The sequence below is a fragment of the Sinohyriopsis cumingii genome, chromosome 4, assembly GCF_028554795.1.
Source record: "Sinohyriopsis cumingii isolate HCF-2022 chromosome 4, ASM2855479v2, whole genome shotgun sequence".
Taxonomy (NCBI): domain Eukaryota; kingdom Metazoa; phylum Mollusca; class Bivalvia; order Unionida; family Unionidae; genus Sinohyriopsis; species Sinohyriopsis cumingii.
Window position 1 is genome coordinate 138,086,289 of NC_142964.1, and position 25,303 is coordinate 138,111,591.

The 25,303-nt window shown below is 37.4% G+C and overlaps 1 protein-coding gene across 1 annotated transcript; it reads right to left on the reverse strand.

Annotated features, from left to right (window-relative positions):
* Positions 1-3,358: 3,358 nt before the first annotated feature.
* On the reverse strand, positions 3,359-23,950 carry LOC149802169 (uncharacterized). The gene is made up of 10 exons (XM_089956581.1): positions 23,836-23,950; positions 19,157-19,227; positions 13,635-13,682; positions 12,661-12,696; positions 11,564-12,133; positions 10,767-10,943; positions 10,077-10,205; positions 6,258-6,320; positions 5,313-5,427; positions 3,359-3,572 (listed from the first exon to the last, which is right to left on the reverse strand). The coding sequence occupies exons 2-10, from the start codon at positions 19,224-19,226 to the stop codon at positions 3,455-3,457; spliced, it is 1,326 nt and encodes a 441-aa protein (XP_089812707.1). The 5' UTR covers position 19,227; positions 23,836-23,950; the 3' UTR covers positions 3,359-3,454.
* Positions 23,951-25,303: the final 1,353 nt, after the last annotated feature.

The window sequence follows — 25,303 nt, forward strand, 5'->3', positions numbered from 1 at the left end:
GGCTAGATTTGTATATTTGGGTGTCATCAGCGTACAATTGGCGAGACACTCGATGATGATATATGACACTTGAGATCGACTGAGTGTACATAATGAAAAGAACAGGTCCAAGAACAGACCCTTGTGGAACACCGCAACATAGATCAACTGGGCTGGAGTGTATTCCATTTGCAGATACAATTTGTGTCATGTTGACCAAGTAGGACTTGAACCACAGTAAGGCTGTATCATGAATGCCAAATACATGCTGGAGATGGTGAAGTAATATGTCATGGTATATTGTGTCAAATGCTGCAGACAAATGAAGGAGGGTGAGGACTGTAGTTTTTCCGCTATCCAACGCAGAGAGAATATCATTAACTACTTTTAGAAGAGTAGTTTCAGTACTGTGGCAAGGGCGATATGCAGATTGTACATTGCTAAAAGGACTGTTTGACTATAGGTGAGATACAAGCTGGGATAGAACAACCTTTTCTAAGATCTTATATATGAATGTGAGATTATAAACTGGGCGGTAGTTTTTAAATCGTTAATGTCTAGTGTTGGTTTCTTCAGAAGAGGCTTTTACAATGGCAGTTTTGAAAAATGATAGGAATTCCCCAGGTGAGAGAGAGGTGTTGATAACATCAGTTAGTGAAGGCATTAATGGATCTAAGCGCTCGAGCAGCAGTGATGTTGGAATTGGATCAAGTTCACATGATTTTTGGTGCACTCTTCCTCAGGATTGTACGTACGAAATCCATAGAGACAGGTTCAAATGCTACTAATGGTTGCCGCTCAAATTCTGTATGCCAACTGTATGGTGACAACGAGTCAATTGAAATTGTGGTGTCAGGCTTATCTCTAATGGTTTGTACTTTGTCACGGAAGAAATTTGCAAACATGTTCGGAAGGTCAACTGGAGAGAAGGTAGTTGGAAGTGGTGTAGATTTGTTCCTTGACATTAGCTTGTTAGTAATCTAACTCTCTTTGCTGCTGAAACTTTCCTCGATCTTAGTAGTATAGTGGCTCATTGCGCTGCATGGACTATATTTGTGACATTCTTCTTAGCTGTTTCATAGATTTGCTTATGAATAGTGAGTCTGGTGGAAAGTCAAAGCCTCTCAGCTTTACGGCAGTCTCTTTTAGCAGTGCGACGCTGGTCCCTAACACTGCTATACCATGGAGAACACTTTTGAACTGATACTCTGCACATGGTAGCTGGGGCATATTTGTCAAGCAATGAACTCAGGCAGTTATCGAGTTGTTCTGCGGTAAGAGGTAAGCAGGTTGTTAGCTTAGCTTGGATGTCGTGCATTAGTTTGGTTCTATTTATCATACGGAGGTTTCTCTTAGTAGCAGATAAAGGTGGAAGGTTAGGGACTGATACGTCAAGATGGCATAAAATGCAGAGGTGATCTGATGCAAGGTCATGGGATACCAGGGAGGACCGCAGAATGTTATCATCAGGTCTATGAAGAATCCAGTCTAAAATGTGACCATGTTTATGGGTGGGATGGTTTACTGACTGTTTGAGGTTGAAAACATTAATGGAATCTATGAGTTTTTATGTATTTGAGTTTGCGGGACAGTCAAAGTGAAAGTTGAAATCTCCAAGAATAATCAGGTTACCACCTATCGAATTTCCATAGTCCAGGGAGATTCGGAAACTGTTCCAAAAAGAGAGAATCAGCCAGCTTGTTTTTTCTACTAGGAGGAGGGCGGTATAGGCAAAACAAATGGACTGAACTTTGCAATATAAGCCAAAAAGATTCAGTTCAAGTTGCAAGGTGAAACTTAGAAATCTGGATAGCAACATTACAACACACAGTGGAATATTATGTTTACACTTTCACTCTTTCCTTTCCTTTTCTGTAGGCCATATGATTTAATGTTTGCCTTCGTGTAGTTATTGGATAGCAGAATCAAGTGACTTATTTGCACGGTAAAGCTTTATTTTATGAACTTTTGTGGCCTTATTGATCTAATTAGGAAATAAATGATTTATAAGCATTTATGTAACATTTAAAGTAATGACTTCTCCATTCAACTGATAACTCGATTCAAATTTTGCCTTTGATAGGTAGGTTAGAGAAAGGCATCCACCCCTGTCAGTGGCGCTCCATGATCATTCGATCAGGTATGTATGCCTGCTTCACTGCAACTGCTATCAAAAGTATTTTGTATTTGATTTTAATCTCACAAATGGCCGATACTATATAGAACTTTTGTGTTAACTGAGACGATCATCATTTAGATGCTTGGTAAGCTGATCGTATATGAGTTCTCAACACAAAAGATTGTGGAGCTTAATTAATCTGATTCTAACCTCTTAATGCTGAGCGCCAAGCAAGGCAGTTGTTAGTACAATTTTGTATAAGTCTTTGGTATGACTCTGCCGGGTTGAAACCCGCGACCTCCCGCATCTGAGGTTGACGCTGTAACCACTGAGCCATTGGTGCGGTCCCATCGCGTTTTGTATTGCATGGCTTGAGCTACTAATATATGGCTCAGAAAGGCTTTCTAATCAGCAATAAATACATTCGAATTTCTTGATGTGCGGTCATTAGGTGACTAGAGGTAAATTATTTGCAGTACATTTTTTGTTTGTTTATGAGTCTTATAGTTGACTACGAATGTTGTGTTGAGGTCCTTGGAAACAAATGACAGTAATCGGCCCTAGGCTATACGAAAGCTGTTGTTGGATTCGCTCGACACAGAGACGCGTTGTGGGTAACAATATATAGTCGTATCTCCGTTAACTTTCATAAAGCAAGGATTCTGAATTGCTAATAACCAAGAGTTAGTTTTAAAATGTCTACTCTAATTCAGCGATTACATCTATTATTGTAGATTGATGGTTTAAGCGCTTCTAACAAATGATTTAGAGGAATCTGTTGTTAGTGCGAACAAGGCTTCATGTAATTATAAACATTCTGTTAGATTTTCTTGAAAAATTCGAGCGATCAAAGATTTTTTGGACTAGCCGTGTTCGAGCCAAGGGTATTCGTCTGTGCTATTATTCAACGGGTAAAACAAACTGAGTGTTTTGTGTAAAGGAGTTTTGTTGTATTCTTATAATGTTTTGTATTTCATATCTTCTTAACATATACCACAAAACTACCTTCAATAAAGCAGATGTGGTTGCTTTGATTATGTATTTTTGTGGCAATTTTCATTTTTCTGTATTCTAATTTTATACGGATCTAAAAGTTTACAAAAATTAAAGAATGTCTTAGCAGTCCGTTTCCTTACATATTCTCTTTTGAAAATTGGCATTCTCTTTTCAGCTACTGATTAAAATTAATTCACAGAATGTTTTGCGTCACTCATCAAACAGAATAACCAAATGTAGTAAAGATTCAAGAAAATCCCCGAGACCAAATGAAATACCTTTATTATAAGAAGCATCACATTACATTATTTGGTGAGGACACGCATTTTTATTATTGTACATGAATATGGAACTATTACATTAGGTAGTTATCCTATTAATTGCATACTGGACTGGATACGGGCACTTGGGAAGGGGACAGTAGTTGTGATCAACTTTTTCCAGGGTACAGTCTGGTGGAAGGTTCCAATTTGGGCAGCTGAATAAATAAATAAATAAATAAATAAATAAATAAATAAATGTTAATAATACGTTTCATCAAATAATCTATTTGCGCTTTTGACACTGAAACTTACAGTAAAGTTTGTTTGCCTTTTACAGAATTTGTAGTATCTATATATCTATACAATAATAATAATAATAATAATAAAAATAATAATAATAATAATAATAATAATAATAAAGATGATAATAATAATAATAATAATAATAATAATAATAATAATATAACTGCAACTACCACTACAGAATCAACATCAACAAATGTTGGTACCTGATGATGCAACGACTTAGAAATTATGAACTTCTGATTACATTTAGAAAAGTAAAGTTTTACTTCAAAAATAAAGAAATGGATGCAAAAAGTCTTTCAAATCTTGTCAGGCTCGTAAAATGGTATTCATTTGCTTTGCCTCCTTTTCTCATAACTCCATTCAGCTTCCGGAGAGTCAGCATTTCCGGTATAGATTCACATTGCCAAACGTAGGATTACGTGATAGAACTGACAAATATGCACCATATGTGAGGAAAGGAGTGAACCGGAAACAACAAGGAGAAATTTTAAAAGACAGAATGCTACGAATTCATTTATTTTTGTGATTTTGGTGGAAAATGCCATTTTCGTCGGTGCCTAAATTCGTTGATTAGAGCTGGGGTGTCAGTTGTTCCCACAGAGAAGGGTCGTTGTTAGGTATGAACTTTAAATTCGAGTTTTTCAACAACCACAAAATCCGCCACAATTTGTCCCACACAAATAGTGAATTCAATATATTTATGAACGATAAACTGGATTCTTGAAACGCTATGAACTAAAGATAAACGTCGAACGTAAAGGTAAAGAGGCAAAACACATTACCTACTGACATAACCACTTGCAGATTAGTTTGCATACCTAAGATGACTTTAATATACCTGAAATTGTTATTCATTGGGTCAAGGCGCAAATTTCTTTGTCAATAATTAGGAGTTCCGACCACGATTACGTTCACCTGATGTACGTGTTAGGTTAAGTGCATTAGGTGCAGGCATTATATCCCAGCCGACACAGCCTGTCCATTTCGGCCTTTACTGACGTAATTGTTAGGTCTTGTTCTTCCCGTATGAATACCATACTGAAAGGTAAATCCGAAAGTCATTCTTGTCTACATCTATTTTCGCGTTTTTCCGCTTCCATGTAATTGTTTGTTTGTATACTCGCTTTTAACGACATTTCTCGGTACATGATACGGTATACATTGCCTCCAGTGTAATTGGTGGAGGAAGAATCACCGACCAACGGGAATCTACTGGCAAGTTTTCTCATATATCTTCTTTGGTCGAGCCGAGACACGAACTCTCGCAGAGGTGAGATGTGAGAGAACGGTAACTGCGAACATCTTACACCATTCTGCTACTCAGTACACTCCGCATGCATGTCAATAAGTTGCGAATGCAATTACTTCGCATAAAAAGAAACATATTGTATGACGTATTTCCATTGTTGGAATTCCTAATATATCTTAAACCTTCTCAATATAAAGATGATAGAGAGTAATAAAATAGTTTTAAACAACATTAGAGAAAATTGAAAAAATAAAACCAATTAACAACTACCCCAACAAATAAAAAAAACAGCTAATGACATTTTAAGATTATCACCAAGCTATATTATGATGCTAAAAATACGGATACAGATATTATCAGGAGAGAGAGAGAGAGAGAGAGAGAGAGAGAGAGAGACCTGAATGATTGGGTTGTCGAAACAAGACAATATCCGCAGGTTTTTTGACAATTGTCTTTAGCATAATCAACACTATTGCAACTTCCGTCAGTACAAATGCTAGCGTCATGACAACCTAAAAATAAGTAAGAGCTATTTGTTTTTTTTTTCTTCTTCATATTTAACAATCACAATCTAAGTAAATCACACACACACACACAAACACACACACACACACACACACACACACACACAAAGAGGTTAGAGAATGTTGGATAATGGAAATGCGCCCACCACATTGCCTGTACGAACCAGTTCATATTCCATCACGACTAAACACATCAGCGAACATGTAGACGGTGGTATTTGCACTCGTGCATAGCAGACTCACTCGCATAGCGACTTAGTAATTAATTCTCATCTTTCTACAAAGTCATTCTGGATTTCAATGAAATAACTCAAGCACTATAGGATTAATGAATAAGGATTACAAATATACACCAAACGGAACGGAAAGGGCTGTCCCTGCGTTTTGCAAGAGAATGCTTGCTAATACTAGGGAGAAATAATACTTAATACAAATAATACTCTCATGCAAGTTAAAGGTATTTTTAATTTGTACTAAAGGGTGATTTGAACCTAGGTACGTGGGTAAACGCACCAGTCCATATTTCGTCGAGACTAAGCTTACATCACCAAAACGTATTCTCCAAAGTCGGTGATATATGCATAATCACTTAAGCACACGTCCTAAACAACATCAGAATAACCCGGGATGGGGTATTGGGATAGTTATTTTAATTAAACGACTCTTTCTGAAGTAATTATTTAGGACTGTAGGAAAGAATGAGCGTCAAAATCCTTGATATATGCAATTCAAACACCTGACATATGTGCCAAGAAAGATAAGTATAACAGAGTAAGGAACATCTAGACGTCTGATAATTAGCTTAGGCTAAAACTCACCAATAGGCGTGGGTCTGGTCATGGGTGTGGTCGTAAACGCAGCAGGTGGCATGGTGGTATTTCCTGGATGTCAACGAAAACAGTATTATTTAAATCGCATGCGTAAATTGAAATTAATTTTCCACCAGTTCAATTTCTTATTAACTTCTGTTTTCTCTTTTCATTTTTCACTCAGTCGGAGTCAGAAATAACAACAGTATGTTAGATTTGATATAGGAACGAAGCAACAAAGTATATAACACTATTTTAGGATTATTGTAATGGTGCAAAATTTGGCAAATATGTTCGCAGTTCATTCTGACGTGGTCAGCGTGACACGTAACAATTAAGATTGACGTATGGGCTAGGTTCGCCATACATTGATAGCTTGCGATTGTCAATCTATGCTTTGGGTAGGACGAGAGTGAATTTTAATTTGGACCCGCTAGGAAAACGGTCCGACATATATGTCAATGTAGGGTTAACTGGAGAAAGTGACAAAATAGAGACAAGGCAGAGACAAATGTTTGGAAATCATGGGTGGTTTATAGCAGGTTTCATGAAATAAAATTGCCGAGGAATAGTTATTAATAAAGACAGACTAGAGAGAATAATTCGGACTTATAAGGAAGTGTCACAATTCAGGGTTAGAGTTGTTGTTGTTGTTGTAGGGTTTAACGCCATTTTTCAGCACACGATAGACTATACATGGCGGCCAGTATTAATGGTGGAGGAAGAACCCAGGAAAACCCCGGAAAGAACCACCGACCCACGAGAAGCTACTGGCAAGCTTTCTCACATACCCACGTTGGCTGAATCCGAGACTCGAACCCACGCAGACAGAGGTGAGATGGCAGTGATCCGTAACGGACAGCGCTTAAGACCACTCGGCCACTCGGAGCCCCTCAGGGTTAGAGAAAGTTCATTTTCATTGGCTAAGCTAAGCAAGGCGGTGTTTGTTCCAAGACGAAATATCAAAATTGTTTTTATGCCAAAAGGACAGTCATGGGGAGTCCGAGGAAATTAATACGTAATTTTTCTCGTTAAATACATCGTTCAAGGACGGGGTCTGGAAGAATTTGAGAGACCCATGACCAGAGAGAGAGAGAGAGAGAGAGAGAGAGAGAGAGAGAGAGAGAGAGAGAGAGAGGGTATGCTTTGTATAAAAATGAGCCAGGTTCTAAAAGGCACAAAGGTAGTGTCTAATTCAAACATAATATGCTTTTTGATGTCATTTTGAAATTATTTGCTGAATTCATTCGTTTCAAATTCATGCATCAAGTTTCTGTGAGTTAGGTAGCTAAATGTTTTGCATGCATTTGTTTTGAATGCTATATGACTCATGTATAATATGAATTTTTCAAATTGCCACCTTCACATGTAATATAAATCATTTGTTGTGTGAATTTCATGCATTACTCTTATATGATAATTAATTTCTTTATCTTAAATGATATGTAGCACGTGTCTATGTGAACGCTAATTAGCAAGTAATGTAGCCAAAAAAGTACGCGAAGGTTATTAATTCATCTGTATAATTAAGTTGTGAATTCTCTTAACCGAGGAAAATCGGCACATATCGACCGACATCTTCAGCTAGTAACGTAAAGTCTACAGTGGGATGAAATAGTTTATCTCAGCAGTTTAGTTACATTATCGTCCTATTAGGAATGCGACTAGCAGCTGAGGAAAAAGATGTTAATGTAAGATAATAGGGATAAATGTATCAGTATCACGTTGCGAACTGACTACATTAGCTTAGTTCTGGTGAATTACGATAAGACGATATCTGACATAAAAAGAGTGGTAAGATTGATCTATGCCAGAAAAGAAAATCCTGACAAACATTTAGGTTGCATTTTGTTTATTTGAAGGGAGAAAAAAAAAATCCATACCAGTGCACCCAGCTGTGGGAAAAGGCTGCAGTAAATTTACGGTTGAGGACCCGAAGTGGTTGGAGAGAGAGAGAGAGAGAGAGAGAGAGAGAGAGAGAGAGAGAGAGAGAGTGCGGCCGTTGCAACGGCTAATTGCATTCATTTAGCACACATTTTGTAATTCTATTTGTACTAACTGTATTGTATTATATTTAGTTTGAGTCTGTTGTTGGGATATTAAAAATAGAATACCATAAATGGGATCCTCCATGAGCCTAAGGTTTGCATACTGGACTCGCAGTCAATGTTTTCGGTTGCAAACCCTGCGCAGACCCGACGTAGCATGATGTGTTGGATATAACAGTTCGTTCCATAATTATGGCAGTATATTGCTTTGATATGCCGTTAAACACCAATTGATAAATCAATCAGTATAATTTGACAAATTTTATCAAATTGATATAAAGTGAAATAACATTAGGAAAACAAAATATTCTAGCTTATAAAATGTTTTAGTATAAATATTTAAAATCTTGCTTTTCTATATTATAATAAAACTTATATGACATAAATTACTAATTTTTTATTGTTTTGTTTGTTTTAGACTGACCATATAAATTATGTAAAGATGACACGGCTTATTGCTTCCTCAAGGAAATCTTCCTCATCGTCAAGCAATAATAATACTGCGTACCTTAAAGAGGCGTGCATTGTCCGATTATGCATCAATGCATTTCACCATTTTTCAAGTACATATGCATACATTTAGTGTTTATGCACAAGTGATGTAGATGGACGCCAAGTAATATTTTATGCATTTTTCGATCAGAAATAGAAAGAAGAAAGAAAGAACAACACAAATCGGTACCAATAAATTCTATAGACCTAGACCAGAATCTCTCGGCATAGAGCTTAGTCTCGCTAGCGTCTTATGCGTATCTGCTGTATGCAGAAGCGTACTAACGGGAGGGGTGAGGGGTGACAGGGCAGTTGCCCTGAGCATCAAATCTCCTGGGGCACCAAAACATCTTTGGGCCTTCATCTTCGCCCCGGGCGCCAATTGCCCTTAGTACTCTACTGACTGTGTGTTAGGTACCGCCATATTAAAGATGTAAACTGTATCAAGTATATGAAAGCATAAGAGGATCCCAAAATGTTCCTTGTATTAATATGCCCATTTCTGTTCATTACAGTAACAGCACTACAGCTCAGCTCGCACATTGTTCACATTGGGACACCGTCCTTGAGGACTTTACCGCTGCTGCAACGCTTTACATTTGGTCTTAAAATGCCACCTGGACAAAACCATACGCTTTGATAACTGAATCTAACCCAGTTCAGATAGCATTTCCTAAGATCTTCTTCACACGATGACCTTAGTGCAGAATGTACAGATTTTACCTAATACACAAGAGGAAAAAGTTTGGAATTATTTATTTTACAGAGATGGGGTTCATAGCTGACGACGATATACGGTAGAAAATGACAGACATCAAAATATGTCAGTAAAGTTGAAAGGAGGTTCATGAGAAGTACCAGTCATACAGTCTAGTTCTTTAGCTCTTAGTATCAATTTGATGTCAATCTGTTATTAACGTTGAAAGATAGCATCCAGTCAATACGCTCGAATGTTAATGAGCGGGGACATGAATCTATAGTCTTAGACGATTTATAGGTCGAAACAGTCTTATATCAACAGGGGCTCCACCAGGATTGTTTTCAAGTGGTCGGTCAAACAAGCAGTGGTCAGCTATTTCGCTTTGCGTATGCAGGCCAGATGCAACACATGCACGTTCCCTTTCATGGTAGGATATAACTCACTGCTGCATTAACTATATACAAATCAGCTCACACATTTACACGAATAGACATATATATAGAAAGATAAACGGGGTTTTGCAACATAACAATTAGCTAAATAATATATCAGTCATTTTAGTATCACGAACATTTTCAGCAAACTTACTGCACATGCCGCAATAAACAGGACAGTTTTCCTTGGCCCACAAAAACATGCTCAGTTTGGTACAGACGTAGGTTCCATAGTCGCTACACTTCACCTTGTCTTTACATGGAGGCACCGTATATGTGACACCTATAATAATGTAAAAGTGTAAAAACGTATAAAATTGAAGAGTAATACATGAGCAAAGAAGAAGGAGGAGGAGGAGGAGAAAAACACATTTAAAGTCATCTTTTTTGTTACGGGTAAATAAAAACAGAACAATGCATGTCAGTATGACTAGTTTGTTTGATAGTTTCTAAGACTTCTGAGCTAAGTGGTTTCACGGCTTTCATTGATTGGTGTCTTTATGTGAGAAATTCTTTATGAAAGATAATCGTTATGCTATCATTGTTATCCTATGTTTAGTGTACTTCGATATTAAAGATAACCGTTTATGCTAACATTGTTATCCTATGTTTAGTGTATTTCGATACTAAAGATAACCGTTATGCTAACATTGTTATCCTATTCTTAATGTACTAAAATTAAAGAAACTTCAAACTCTTACCAGGAGTAAAATTTAACAGGCCTTTTAAAGAGTTTGCTTTCAAATGGAATTATTTACATTGCTGTTTTTTTAAACTTGTTTGTATTGATCTATTTATCTTCATCTTTTGTTTATTTAATAAGGACTTAGTCATTTGTATTTACCGGCACAGAATCTGCAAAAGTATGGACAGTTTTTTCGTGCCCATGGCTCGTAGTCGGAGCAGACATCTCGCCCGTATCCGTCACAGTTCGGAATCAGATCCCTGCAACCGACAGTCGCATCGGTCATGGTGACTGTTTCCATGGTAGTGTTTATAAGCCAGGTCTCGTTTAATTTCACTGAAAAAATATGTAAAAACATAGGCACTTTCAACTGAAGTGGTAAGCTTTCAATTTGTTTTCTCTCGAAATTATGTCGGCCATTATATTATCCATTGTTCCGTTTTACGGCATAGGACGGGATAAAATTAAACACATACAGAGAAGAAAGAAAAATAAAATCGCACCACATCCCTGAAACAATTGCTTTTTCTTAGGAGTCACAGTCACTTTTTCAAGGACTTTCCGAATTTAGGACCAAAAATGTATACATTTAAAATATAGAAATGTTATCGCTTCAAGTCAGCTAGAGTCGAGATTAAGCATTCATTCTCAAAATAAAATGCTCAGCCGTGGGCTCATTATTGTATACTCGTTATCGTACCTCTTCTCCCCACACTGTGTAGGTGGGAAAATATTCGTGCCATAATAAACATGGCAGCGACAGCTGTTTTTAATGTACTGAAACATCAAATTTCTTCTATCATCCCTCAGCGTATTGAGATTCATATCCAGGCCACTGGTTTGATATACTCATCCATATTCGTTACAGAAGATTTAGATAGTATTAGGAAGAAGTAGTCATTAAAAGAGGACAATAACTTGTTCTTTTTCTCGGAAAAAAATTGGTTTATACTAACCGTCACATGTTGCATACGCTACAACACTTTCTAAGCTTCTTAAACCATCAAACGTGTCGACGTGGTACGCAAGCTTATGTCCGACATCATCAATACTAGCGATGCCTTCTAGCTCTGATTTGTCAGTACTGTTCCCGATTCCGATTGCAAACAGCGTGACGCCATGACGCCGAAGTCCTTCAGCCTGGATTTGCGTCGCTTCCGGGTAATGCGAGAAACCATCGGTGATAACTATGGCGATGTTTGGAGCCTTATCACCTACTCTTTCATGAGCAAAGCCTTCCAGTCTCAAAGTCTCGAGCGCATGCTCAGTATAGGTACCACCTTCCAGGTAGGTTATGTTATCGATGGCTTGAAAAATTTCCTTCTCTGTTCCGTATGCCTCTAGACCGAACCATATCTTGGGCTCGTTGCTGAAAGTCATAACTCCTATCCTCGTGTAATTGAAGTCAACGTTGAAAAATCGAATAATCTGCTTTACAAATAGCTTCATCTTGATGAAGTTAGAGAGGCCGACACTGCTAGAGGAATCTAGGACAAACATGACATCAGCGAGCTTCGCAATACAATCTAAATAGTAAATAAAATTCAAGAGGACGATAAATACATCTCTATCGAATATCCAATCAATATATGATCTCAGCGATTAGTTAGCAGGTGTATATGTTGAAGTAGAAAGACAAACAGGGTTAATTTTTATGCAAACAAATGACTTTCTAGTGTTACCATAGTTGTAAAAGCGCAATGAATTTATTCTATCAGTCATAAAATATCCTAATTGTTTTATTCAAATATCTTTTACAAATCATCACATTTTCAATATATTCATCAGTTAAACACCATAAAGCTTCTCAGGTTAAAAAAAAGAAAATTATTTACTCTGCATTGAACGCCGTTTTTATGTTTTTCGGTCCACCAATTATTATTCATCAGAATAGCTAGTCACGTGACAAAGAAATTCTGAATATTCAGAAAAATTATTTAACATCCATTCATGCATGTTGTCAGAATTTGATATTCTAGTGTAGCTTAGGGTATGGTCAGATCAATGCGGCCGTTGCAAGATAAAAAGAGACACTAAAGGAAGAAAGTCTTACCCCCTGATGTGTTCTTCCTGTCTTGAGCCGCATGCACTTGGATTAGTGAAAGAAAAAAAAAAAACATCAAATGATCAAGTTATAAATGGTAATTGCACTCTGCCTTGATTAACAACACATATTGCTATATATCGAGAGAAAATTGCTTGAATAAATACTTAAATAGCTCTAGAGTTTTAATAAATGTACCACAGTAAATGTTTCAGTAAAGGCCTCTATTATACGTAAGTCGCTTATTCGAAAATTTGGATTATCTGACAAAACACTCGATCCCTTTATGTTTTTATTATATAGAATTTGACTATTGTATTTGAAATATTTAATTAGCAATGAAGATAAACAAGATAATTTAAATGGTTAATTGGCATTAATCATATATCAAATGAATTGGGAATCCAGTGTATTTGAAATAGTACATTGGTAATGACGATAGAGCAGATACATTTGAATGTGTTGTTTTTGAAATATTTAATTGGTAATGACGATAGAGCAAATGAGTTAGACTATATTGTTCTTGTTATAAAGATTATTCACAGATATTCATAACTTGATTTTAGCTAATTTCTTGTTTGTAGAGGCATTCAACATTGTTCAATTGAGTTGTTGTGCCCTGCAGAAGTCAAATACATTGTTCAGTTCAGTAGTTATGCTCTGTCGAAGTCATCAAGATTGTTCAATTCAGGAGTTGTATTATGTCGAAGTCATAGAGATTGTTCAATTCAGTTGCTATGCCCTGTCAAATTCATCGAGATTGTTCAATTCAGTTGCTGTGCTCTGTCAAATTCATCGCGATTGTTCAATTCAGTGTTATGCTCTGCAGAAGTCTTCCACTATGTTCAAATGGAACTTTACTCTGCAATAAAATAGCTTCCAATGTTGAATTGTGAATAAATATACACATTCACAGCAAGTAAACAACCACGAAATAAATAAAGATAAATAAATAAGTAAATAAACAAATATACAATTCTTACTTTGATGTGTTGTGGGTTTCACCACAAAAAAGGTAGTCAACAAAAAGCCTGAAAAAGTAGAAACTGAAATTAAGCTGATCCATTCATCTAAAGGTGCGTACTTGATCATTCCAAAAATGCAAGAATAGAATGGGAGTGTATCTGTACAGTGATGCCTGCAAGTATCTTTATAGTTGGGGTGCAAAACCACCACCCGACGTTATACAAGTACGTTTACCGATGCTACCGATGCTGCCTACGTAATTACGAAAACGTCCATTGCATATATGCATACATGCTATTATAAGCAAGGTGTCTCTTATCGAACGAATATAATACCAGTATGAGCGTGGCTTGAAGTCCATTGTTTTTCCTTATATCCAAAGAAACTCAAGAAGTAGTACAAAAAAGGGCGTTTTGCCTCGTTCGTTACCCTATGAGCCCTCGGCCACCCGTCCTCGCTTCTAGCCCACATGACAGGCTAACCCCCACGCGGCCCATGATATTTTGGTTACTTTTTGGCCGGAGGATTGGTAGAGGTGTAAGCACCCACGTAACGTGACTGTCTCAGTCTTTGAAGTTAGAGTCAAGTACGGGTTCCATTGCCCCCATAGGGTATCGAATAAGGGCAAACAGTCACTTCTATACTACTCTGAAGCGATTGTAGAAAGAATAAAGCTCCGTAGAGAGAATGAGTGATGATCAATGGTAGCAATCAATATAGACGCGCTGCTAAGCTAACTATTTTAGCTTGATGTGCATTGATTGTTTTCCCACAGTGTGCTACATGTATATTATTCATTTTATGTTTGTGGAAAAAACTCCATAGCTAAGTCGTGAATATAGATTTTATCAAGTGCTAGGAACTACGTAATATAGAAAATATTAAGCAACATACAGGGATTCGATTGTCAAAGCATTATGAATGAGTTTATTGATGATGCTAGCAATGACGTAATCCTGTCAAAAGATTGGACGATCAGAGATATAGCAGAACAACTTAAATCACGGTATCGTTTGAATGCGTCATACAGATTCATAAAAGTGACCCAAACAATGTTGTACAAATTATACTGAACAAACCCAAAATAGACAGATACACTAGTAAAAATGGTAGTGACCTTAGAATAGTACGAACCAAACATTGGCAGATTTTTGACTCAAACAAAACCTTAAAGAAACTGCAAAATATCGTACATGAAAGAGAATATTCCCCCCAAAAAAGGGAATAACTGCGTCTGAAGTGAGTGACATTTTTGAAGATGTCTGTGAAGAAAATGTTTCAGATCAAACTTTAGGATCATAGTTATAACAATAGGGTGCAAAATTTATTTCACAGGTCACATTACGGCACCGCAAAAAAGTGTCAGCGCAAGTATCTAATGAAGTTCGTATATGTTATGGGACAAAGTGGATTAAATTCCTGATGCTAGGCTTGTCAAAACTTCTCATATTCGAGTTTTACTATGACAAGGTCCAACCGTTTAAGCAGGATAGGGCCAAGATGATGTACACCGACACTGACTCACTGCTGATGCAAATCAGCACCTATGATGTGTACGCGGACATTGAAAAGCCAAGTTTGGCCAGTGAATCTGAGACGAACGAGTATCCAAAAGAACATCCACTGTGGTGGGCAGGTTCAAAGATGAATGCTCGGGTAGGCTGTTTGAAGGCATTATGGTACTGCGACCAAACAATTCTCAGTCTTGCCAGGCTGCAAAAGCATTAAAATTGCCAAAGGTGTTCAACGGGTGATTGTGCAGAAACCCCTAAAAAAAACTTGCTCTACCTAGAATGCCTTCGAGACCATCGTGATTTCTCACACACGTCGAATATGATCCGATCCAAAAACCATCGCATGGTGTATACTGATGCACCGTGGCCAGTTTGTCCCCGCTGAATACCAAGCGATCGATACTGCTCGAGGGGATCATCACTTACGCGTTTGGTCAGCGCGATATTACAAATGACATAGGGTGACGACTTATCAACACCAAACCTGGTGGCAGTTCTGTACCTTCTGAAACGACTTAAAATTCCTCTCGCTCAGATGCATGGCTGGAAGGTATTGCTATCTCACAGTGGGGTTTGAGCAAACGGTTGCTCATCTGATTAAGTCCGCCAGAGATATTGCTGAGTGTACTAAGCATATTAAAAACGCCACCAGAACCACCGTGTAATAAATATTTGCACGTACGGGAACCTAAGAAACCTCTGATCCTGCTCTTAAAATAGCCAAACGCACTAAGGATAACAAGAAATCCACAAGAGCAACTGCAGAGACAACCGAACGTTTTCCAGAGGCGATCGAGGAAGTCAAAGAAGACGTTGAAGAACTTGGTGAGGTCCAGGGTGTACTCGCCAAAGGTACCCAGGCACTTAGCAAGGACGTGATGAGAGAGGCTCTTGCCCAAGTACTAAATATGCCACCTGACTGCAAGTCAGAGCTAAGAACAATGATTTTTAACGAAGTAGCTCGCCATTCGATTTTGTGAATATCCTACAGTTGTTGCCCTTAGTAAACCTTCCAACTAGAAAATCCTCATCATCAAACTGCCATCAAAGATACATACTAAATACATGAATGTTGGATGGGCTAGAATGGTATTCAGGGAATTTTGGAGAAAGAAACAAGCTACTGGTGTTCGATGAGATTATTTTAACCAAGCACATACGGCATGTACAGAAGGAAAAACTGAAGAAAGTGAAGCGTTTTGGAGAGAAGTTGTGCAAATGGGAGCACCATCACAACCACACGCGGTAGAACAAAGTCATATGACGCGAATACCTCGACCAATTCTCGAACATACAGAACAATACAAGTGTATCAGCTACACTCATCTGCGCCTAAATCTGAGCAAAGGAAACAAAATGTCACTTAATTTCACCCAATGGAAAAAAAAAACGCGTGAAAGGTAGAACAATCTAAAGTTACTGGCCACTAGATAGTAAAACCCAAATGGGAAGCACCCTGACCACACTTGAATGGAAGCGATAACACGAGGAAGAAGCAAGAAAATTTGAAAGGGTCCTTAAATGGAGCTAATATAGAATTTGAGTGGTCAAGCGGTCCGATGAAGGGAAAAACAATAAATACGACAAGTGGATAGTCAAACAAATAAGAAAGTATGAACACTTACAGGCAAAACAAGAAAAGAAAGGAGAGGACCTTCGTGGTGAACGACGGTGCGACCCAAGCGATCTTACTGATCGATTGGAAATTCTCGAGGAAGCAGTTCGTGCGAGCAACAATCTATCCGTAGTTATCAATGAAGGCACATAGACTTGTTAGCGAATACGCTCCAATCATCGCATTAACAGAGCCACGTACCGTGCGCTGATGCACGAACTTGTTGAACATATTCACGAAATATACGACGCAGGTGATGAGCTCTGAAACGATTGAAACGCTCAGCATCTTGCTCGAAATCTATGATTGAATGTAACAGGTGGGTGTAAATAGAGCCCAGAGCATAACCTCGACGATATCATCTCATTTACGAAACCAGAATTCACTGTGACTTTTCCTTCACTTGTGAGAGTTTGGGATTCGCTCACACTTGAGATTGCACTAGAATCGTTGCAAAGTGTATGAACTCTGTCCCAATGTCTGATCCCAAACTTTTGTGGATCAGCCCGCGAATAAAAATAATTGTTTTTTCAGTAAGCAGTGCTGTAGACTGGCAAAGTTTTACAAATTTTTATACGTGCTCATGAGCTTACACTAAGTGCTATCATTACCATCGAATCTCAAAGGATATTGAATGGTCTTCCATAACGTCAATGTTAAGTTGTCCTGGCGACATTCCTGAAGATAAGCGATTCTTGCGTGTGGGATATCATAACGTGTCTGACATTGTGAGAATTACTTCAACGACGCAATTTAATTTAACATGAGACGCCGTCGATTGCAGTTGCGAAAGCAGGTCCGAGCCGTCAGGCGTAGTTGTACATGAGTACAATTTCTTTAGGTTTTCACCCACTGTGAACCAAGTGACGTGATCATGATAACACCCTCGAAATCTGTTTATCGTTGATTGACACATATTTGTATTTCCTTAAGTGAATCAAGCCGGGCACATGATATATGTGCTGAGTAAAATATTTACGATACAGCCTTACACATTAGATATCGGCCTGGCATATAAGAATAACAGTGACGTCGGAGGCAGCAAATTAATCTCAAGTCAACTGCATTTCTGAGATCGCGTCTATTCCAAATCACTTGTGGCCACACAGAACAGACTTAATACAATCAGTAAATTGTACTAGGTAGCAATATAATAACCAGTGCGGCAGAGTTTGAGGCTGTGCTGTCAGTAATGAAAAATGACAGACAACTTGTAGCACAAATAAAAAATGTGCCGTTGCAGATTTACAAAAAGTAAAAATGGAGATAAAACGCAGTCTTCCCCCAGCGTCCATGTACTGATCGCTGCCATAAATTAATTTTTGCCAGTCTGAGTAACATCAATAGCATCACTTACTCTCTCTGCAGAGATGTTTCTTTCCACAATGGTGGCAGATTAGCAAAGAGTAGCACGAAATGGGCTGTTTGACTTCTTTGATACCTTATGATGATATGGATACGACTAGGAGACAATATCCTCCATATCTGACACACTTGCGTCACGTTTGTGTTTACAACACTACTAACCACTCACAAAATAGTATGTAACATAATGGGGCGAGTGCTGGATAGCTTGTCATTGGGGTTAGAGGCAAGGACGAGTGGCCGAGAACTCATAAGGTAACGAATGAAGCAAATCGTTCATTTGGATACTACTCATGATAACAGTCGTTGCAAACTGAAATAATCTTAAATACGCGAACACTACAACGAATTTTTCCCTAATCACCCAAACGACCATATATCATTAACTGCATTGTTCTAGCTTCACTTTGTTTTGACTGATTAGTATGCCATTCTCAACCGCACATTAGTACTTCAATCCATGAATTACAATACATGACCCGCACATTCAATACAAATAATTCTTCTGATCTTGAATTATTACCATATATACTTAAACTAGCCACATAATTCCCTTTGGTAATAAATTACCGAGGGTCCATTTTTGTAAAACTAATCTATGCTGTTATAAAGTCTAGTGAATGCTGTACATTATGACGCCTGCTCCTAGACACTGGCTCATTGCTCTCGCAGAGAAATATTTTCCTGAATATTTTCTAACATTGACTCGCCATAATCGATAAATAATTCTGTAATCCTGCAAAACTATTCACGGAGACGTAAATACAAATGTTTCATACCTTAGGTTTATTACAAATATATATACATATATACGTTCAAACATATATCCATACATGGAAAGATTACGCACTTGTAAGCAGAACTGAATATTTTCCAATCTATTTTACATATTTATAATTATGTAAATATGGCCCATAAAAGAGCTTGCTATAAATTCCTATTACATCACTAATTTGTTTCGAGGATATGTTTCTTGAAGAAGTAGCATTTTTATTTAGCAGAGTTTTTTCCCACTCGAATTATTGAAAAGGGTGTGAATGCTTACCACTGCTTGTAATTCCTAATAAAAACATAATCAGAAATTGCAACATCGAGGAGGATCCTATTTTCGCCATTCTGTAAAAAAAGCAGAATTTGAAGTACATTGCAAATCTTAAATCTTAGTAAACAAATAATTTATTACATGTCGATTCAATAATTAAAACCCGATTATTCGTGCATGATGGACCAGAAATCTGTAGCATGTATCTTGTTCTTTTTGTTAATGGTTAGTTCCAGTTCTCTGTGTCTCTGTCTCTGTCTCTCTCCCACGCACACACATATACACACACACATACCATCCCCACCTTCTCACACACTTACCTGGAAAGTGGGTCGAAGTTAGCTTACTTGATATATTTTACAGTTCTAATATTTAGCTTCAGCAGTCTCCGATGGCTTCAAGTCTGCACATAGCTCATGGCAGAAAATTCTGCATAAGCTGACAGATTCAGTACGCCGTGATGCCCTCTTAAATAGATGGAAGAATTGGTAAAGTACCTCAGATACTGTATCGACTGAAGTCATCCAAACTTATACCATCATCATGATCTAATTGTGAACCGGAAGGAAAGCATGTGCACCATCTACTGGTCACTTCCTCTCGTCTGCTAGGAACGCTATAAAAACACTTGCTGTCTGTATCGACTTTGATGCTTGATGTCTGCTATCTTATTTTGCCTCTAGATCAATCGAAATATAACGGTGCATTCCCTGCTGGAGTTAAGTATATTCAATGTTTTGAAGATAATTCTTGGATATATTAAATTCGGTATATGCAATTTAAAAAATATTGTTCCCGATAATAATAAAAATGTGCGTCAATCAGAGAGGCAAATAATCGGTTTGTATTATTTCGCCGCATCTGGCGCGTGTGGTGATAAGTCAGTGGTTGTATATTTTACATTGTTTTAGAATATTTTCTCCTAATTAATGGCTTTCGGTGTGATCACAATGTGTTAGGAAGTAAGTATTAACGTACATTAAAGACCGTTAAGATGCTAAACTGTTCTTAAGGTGTAAGCTGTATTAGATGAAATAGCAGAATTTACATGTTAGTACGTTATAAATATTGCACAGATGCTTTCTATAATATTCAGAAAATATTAAATAATTATATTAACAAAGCACGAGTTAAGGTAAATTGAAATTCAATTATTTTGCTTGTGAGAAAAAAAGCTATATTGTCTAGTGTTAAAGTTGTTGTTGTTGTTGTTGCAGGGTTTAACGCCATTTTTCAGCACACGATAGGCTATACATGGCGGCCAATATTAATTGTGGAGAAAGAACCAGGGAAAACCCCAGAAATAACTACCGACCCACGAGAAGCTACTGGCAAGCTTTCTCCCATACCCACGTTAGCCGAATCCGAGACTCGAACCCGACTAGTCTTAAAGTGTTTCATATTTATTTTCAAACATTGATTTGTAAGAGTGACAGATTCTTGTGTCACATAACACGGGTTGTCAGGTAGACTATAGTCTATTTGAAGCTAATCATTGTTATAACTTAACAGACACAATGAATTCAGTTATATGTTGCATGCTTCCATATTGTATAAATGTTCAATAATGTTTGAGTTCTCATAATCCAGTGAGATTATTCCGGTCGGACACATATTTCTTATATCAACCTGGTTATTATATTATTAATCTGGTACTGTGATAACATGATTTAATGTGCAACAAAGCAAATTCGTGTGTTCGTATCAGTAGTTAATATTGTTGTATTTGCATTTAATCGTGTCTCGTGTTCTACACGACTGTCGTTGTAATATTAGCTGCTTTTGAAGTATAATTATGTGGTGTTACCTGTCCACTGGATGCTGCGGTCGATGGTGACGTTGACTTGGAGACCAAAGGGTTTACAGGGAATGATTAGGTTCTTGAGGGATCCTTAAGCATACTTGGCGGGGCGGGGCATGCATGATGGCTACTTGAATATTCGAAGAGAGTTATATAACCGGAATTGCATCTTGATCGCAAGCTGTCCGCCACGAAACAATTATGTGCAATTATTTGAATTAATAATGTTCACTATCACTGTATGAGTGAAATCAGTCGTTCGATACCACTGTATGAGTGAAATCTGTGGTTCGATATCGCTATATGAGAGAAATCTGTAGTTTGATATAGCTATATGAGAGAAATCAGGAGTCCGATATCACTATATGAGTGAAATCAGTAATTCGATATCGCTATATGAGAGAAATCTGTAGTTCGATATCGCTATATGAGAGAAATCTGTAGTTTGATATAGCTATATGAGTGAAATCAGGAGTCCGATATCACTATATGAGTGAAATCAGTAATTCGATATCGCTATATGAGTGCAATCAGTAGTTTGATATGGCTATATGAGTGAAATCAGGAGTCCGATATCACTAAATGAGTGAAATTAGTAATTTGCTATCGCTATATGAGTGAAATCAGTAGTTCGCTATCAATATATGAGTGAAATCTGTAGTTCGATAATACTAAATAAGTGAAATCAGAAGTTTGATATCGCTATATGAGTGAAATCACTAGATCGATATTGCTATATAAGTGAAATCATTAGTAGGAAGCACACCCTAAACACCTCGACTAGTAATACCATAATAACCTTGAAAATCTCTCTTCATACATGATTTCTACTAAGAACCTCTAAAAACAGCGTAGAACATCCCCCCTCCTTTAGAACATTTTGAAAAAGAAAAAAAAAAAAAAAAATCGAAAAAAAAAACCAAAAAAAAAAAACAATCGCAAGAAACACCAGGCAAATGCAACAAGAAACTAGCGATGTAAAGCAAGTAGGACCGTTCCCGAGCTCTTCTTCCCACTAATGACAGCCAACCATTCAACTGTAGGGACCTTTATGGACCCACAGATTGAGGCCAAACTATCAGGGTTCCTTGAATCCATAAAAGCCTGGGGAAGGTGGCACCATCCCCTTCCCCAGGAACAACTAGCAGAATGCGGTGCAGTCAGAAAAAAGTGGCACATGCACAATTGTGCGCACGCCACTATAATTAAACTCAACAACAAAAAGTTTGATTTCGCTATATGAGTGAAATCAGTCGTTCGATATCACTGTACTTACTTGTGGATGCAACAAACAGTAATACTATCTGTGTACAAATATCACATACTTTAACCAACCGTCATGATCAAATCAGATATTGTTCATTTTGTGTATAAATTCTAAATAGTGACCATCCATGTTCGAATTAATTCCGTTTGGGAACGATATAATTTCCTTACATCAGTTATTGTATTCGGTACGCATCATTCGGTTAAATGCATTGTTGTTTACTTTATGCACATGAGTCTAGATTCAAACCACATTAGAAATAAACTGCTTTAAACAAATAAACATTTCATTCACAAAATTGCTTTCATCGTCTTCGCAAAATCCAACACCAATCCGGCTTAATCGTGTTACTCGTATGGACACATTCTAGTGATATGGTCTGATTGGTGCATCTTTTGCCCATTTGTTCTATTTATGTACAAAGCCGAACGTTCCATTCGCAACACCATGGTGTGTATGTGTGTGTGGGATAAGGAGATGGATACATTTAATTAAGATTTAGATTTAAATGTTCCAGTTATTCGTGACTTTGAAACCATTATTGTTAGTAGGTTTTGTGTGAAAATGTAATAACAATTCTGCTGTTAATTATTGCCTGCTATATGATTATTAGTTTATGCTTTTGACGTCATTATGCTGTTTAATTAAATTGGGGACGTACGCATTGAGTTTAACTTTTGATGTCAGAGAATAAAGCAGCTCATGTTGTTAATAAACTTTCTTGACAATTTTGAACTGATTCCACCTTGATGATTGAAACAAAAATGAAAGAAAAACAAGAACGCGAACTTGACCGATCCAATACGCACATCTCTCTCTCTCTTCACTCTCTCTCTCTCTCTCTCTCTCTCTCTCACACACACACACACGCACACACACATAAGTGAATTTTTAGTTAGCGTTACCATTGCATCTCATAAGAATAATGACCAGATAAATGGTTGTTTGTGATTTTGTTTTTACTGGATGAAACTACATACATACATACATACATACATACATACAGTCATACATACATACATACATACATACATACATACATGCATACAGACGTATGTACGTACGCATATACGTTGTTGTTGTTGTAGGGTTTAACGCCATTTTTCAACACACGACAGGCTATATATGGCGGCCAGTTTTATTGGTGGAGGAAGAACCAGGGAAAACCCCGGAAAGAACCACCGAACCACGCATGTATGTATGTATGTATGTATGTATGTATGTATGTATGTATGAATGTATGTATGTATATATGTATGTACGTATATGCATAGATTCGTACGTATACACACACACACACGTACATTCGTATGCAAGCAGGGAAGTAGCTTGACATTAGGAGAGAGTTCAAGGGAAATGTGAGGCATCGATTATTATTATTATTATTATTATTATTATTTTATCAATTGTTTGCGGACGGAACGTTCATTAAGATATACAGAAATAGGTTTATAGTTTGGTATATCGACTTTTTTTGGACCAAATGTCCGAAGAGTTTTAAATGTTTTTTCTTCAAATAAAATAATGACTCTGTGAATCATTTAAGCAACACTTCTGCCACAACTTGTCTAGAGAGAGAGAGAGAGAGAGAGAGAGAGAGAGAGACTTACATACTTCCAGCTCTCTGTGTATCCTATGTCTTCAAATACGAAATACAAATGAATACATTGGTATAAAATTCGGTACTTTTCTTCATATGTATTTGCAAGGAGAAGAAGTTCAAGAGAAGTCTTACCTCCACCGATGTTTGCCTTATTGATAAGGCTATCTGAATACCGGTGTTGTCGAGTGCTAATGTCCGCTTTGCTGCACGATTTACGTATTGCAAGGGGTCACTTAAATGCGTACCAATTTATAAAGTCTACAAACGAGAGGCACTTTTGTATCACTGACCACTTTTTCAAACTGATATGCCACTAAAATTCTTTTGGTCGTAGGCATTCAACAAAACACAGTTTAAATAGATTATGTATTTATTTACTTGGCAAACACACGTTACATGCCTCTGCAATGCACGGGATCTACGTATCTGCAAGCTGTAATTAAACTACTCTTAGAATTATCTTGTTTGAACATATCACAATTCGGGTGTGAGTGTAAGACATGAAATAAAAGGTGTGGCATTCCTTCAGTCCATAATTTATTCCATCATGAGGTTGCTAAACACAGGCAACGCTGTCTTTAACTAACAGTAGGCAAGGGTAAGCGGCATCTAGAAGTAACAAAGAATCGCTGCTTTTATCTGAAGGTGCTTAAATGAGTCCGTTTTAATTCATAAATCAGCTTCTAACACAGACAAAAGTACCATGACATGTGGAAATATGGTGTCTTTGATATGATACTATGTTTTGTATCATACCCATACCGCTTGGTCCATTTGTTTTAAACCCACGGTCAGCGCTCATATTAAGCTAAAGGTACATATATCTATGAATATTGTGAGCATTTAGATGGGATGAAATAGTCAAGAGGCTGCCCAGCTATGTGTTCAATCGTAAACATTGAAACTGATCAATAAGGACAGCGTTACGTATTGTATCGTAAACATTGAAACTGATCAATAAGGGCAGCGTTACGTATTGTATCGTAAACATTGAAACTGATCAATAAGGGCAGCGTTACGTATTGTATCGTAAACATTGAAACTGATCAAATAAGGGCAACGTTGCGTATTTTATCGTAAACATTGAAACTGATCAATAAGGACAGCGTTACGTATTGTATTGTAAACATTGAAACTGATCAATAAGGGCAGCGTTGCATCCGATTTGTGACATGTATAAAGCTAACGAATGAGGAATTATTAGGAACATTGGAACAGGGAAAGTTGTTGGAAATATTGATAAGTTTTGTTATTTGCAAATTGTCATTCGAGGAACTAATACAAATTATGTTTGTTACACATCACACAGGGTTGTTTATGAAGTACATCCTGGTTTGATTCCTAGTGGTTATTCGTAGATCACAGGAACAGAATTAAAATCGATAATAGACTCGAGAACCTTTATACTTTTACACCGAAAGAAAACATCAGGTGAGGTAGTGCTGGAAAATGCTGACAACTTTAAGAATCTTAGATCTG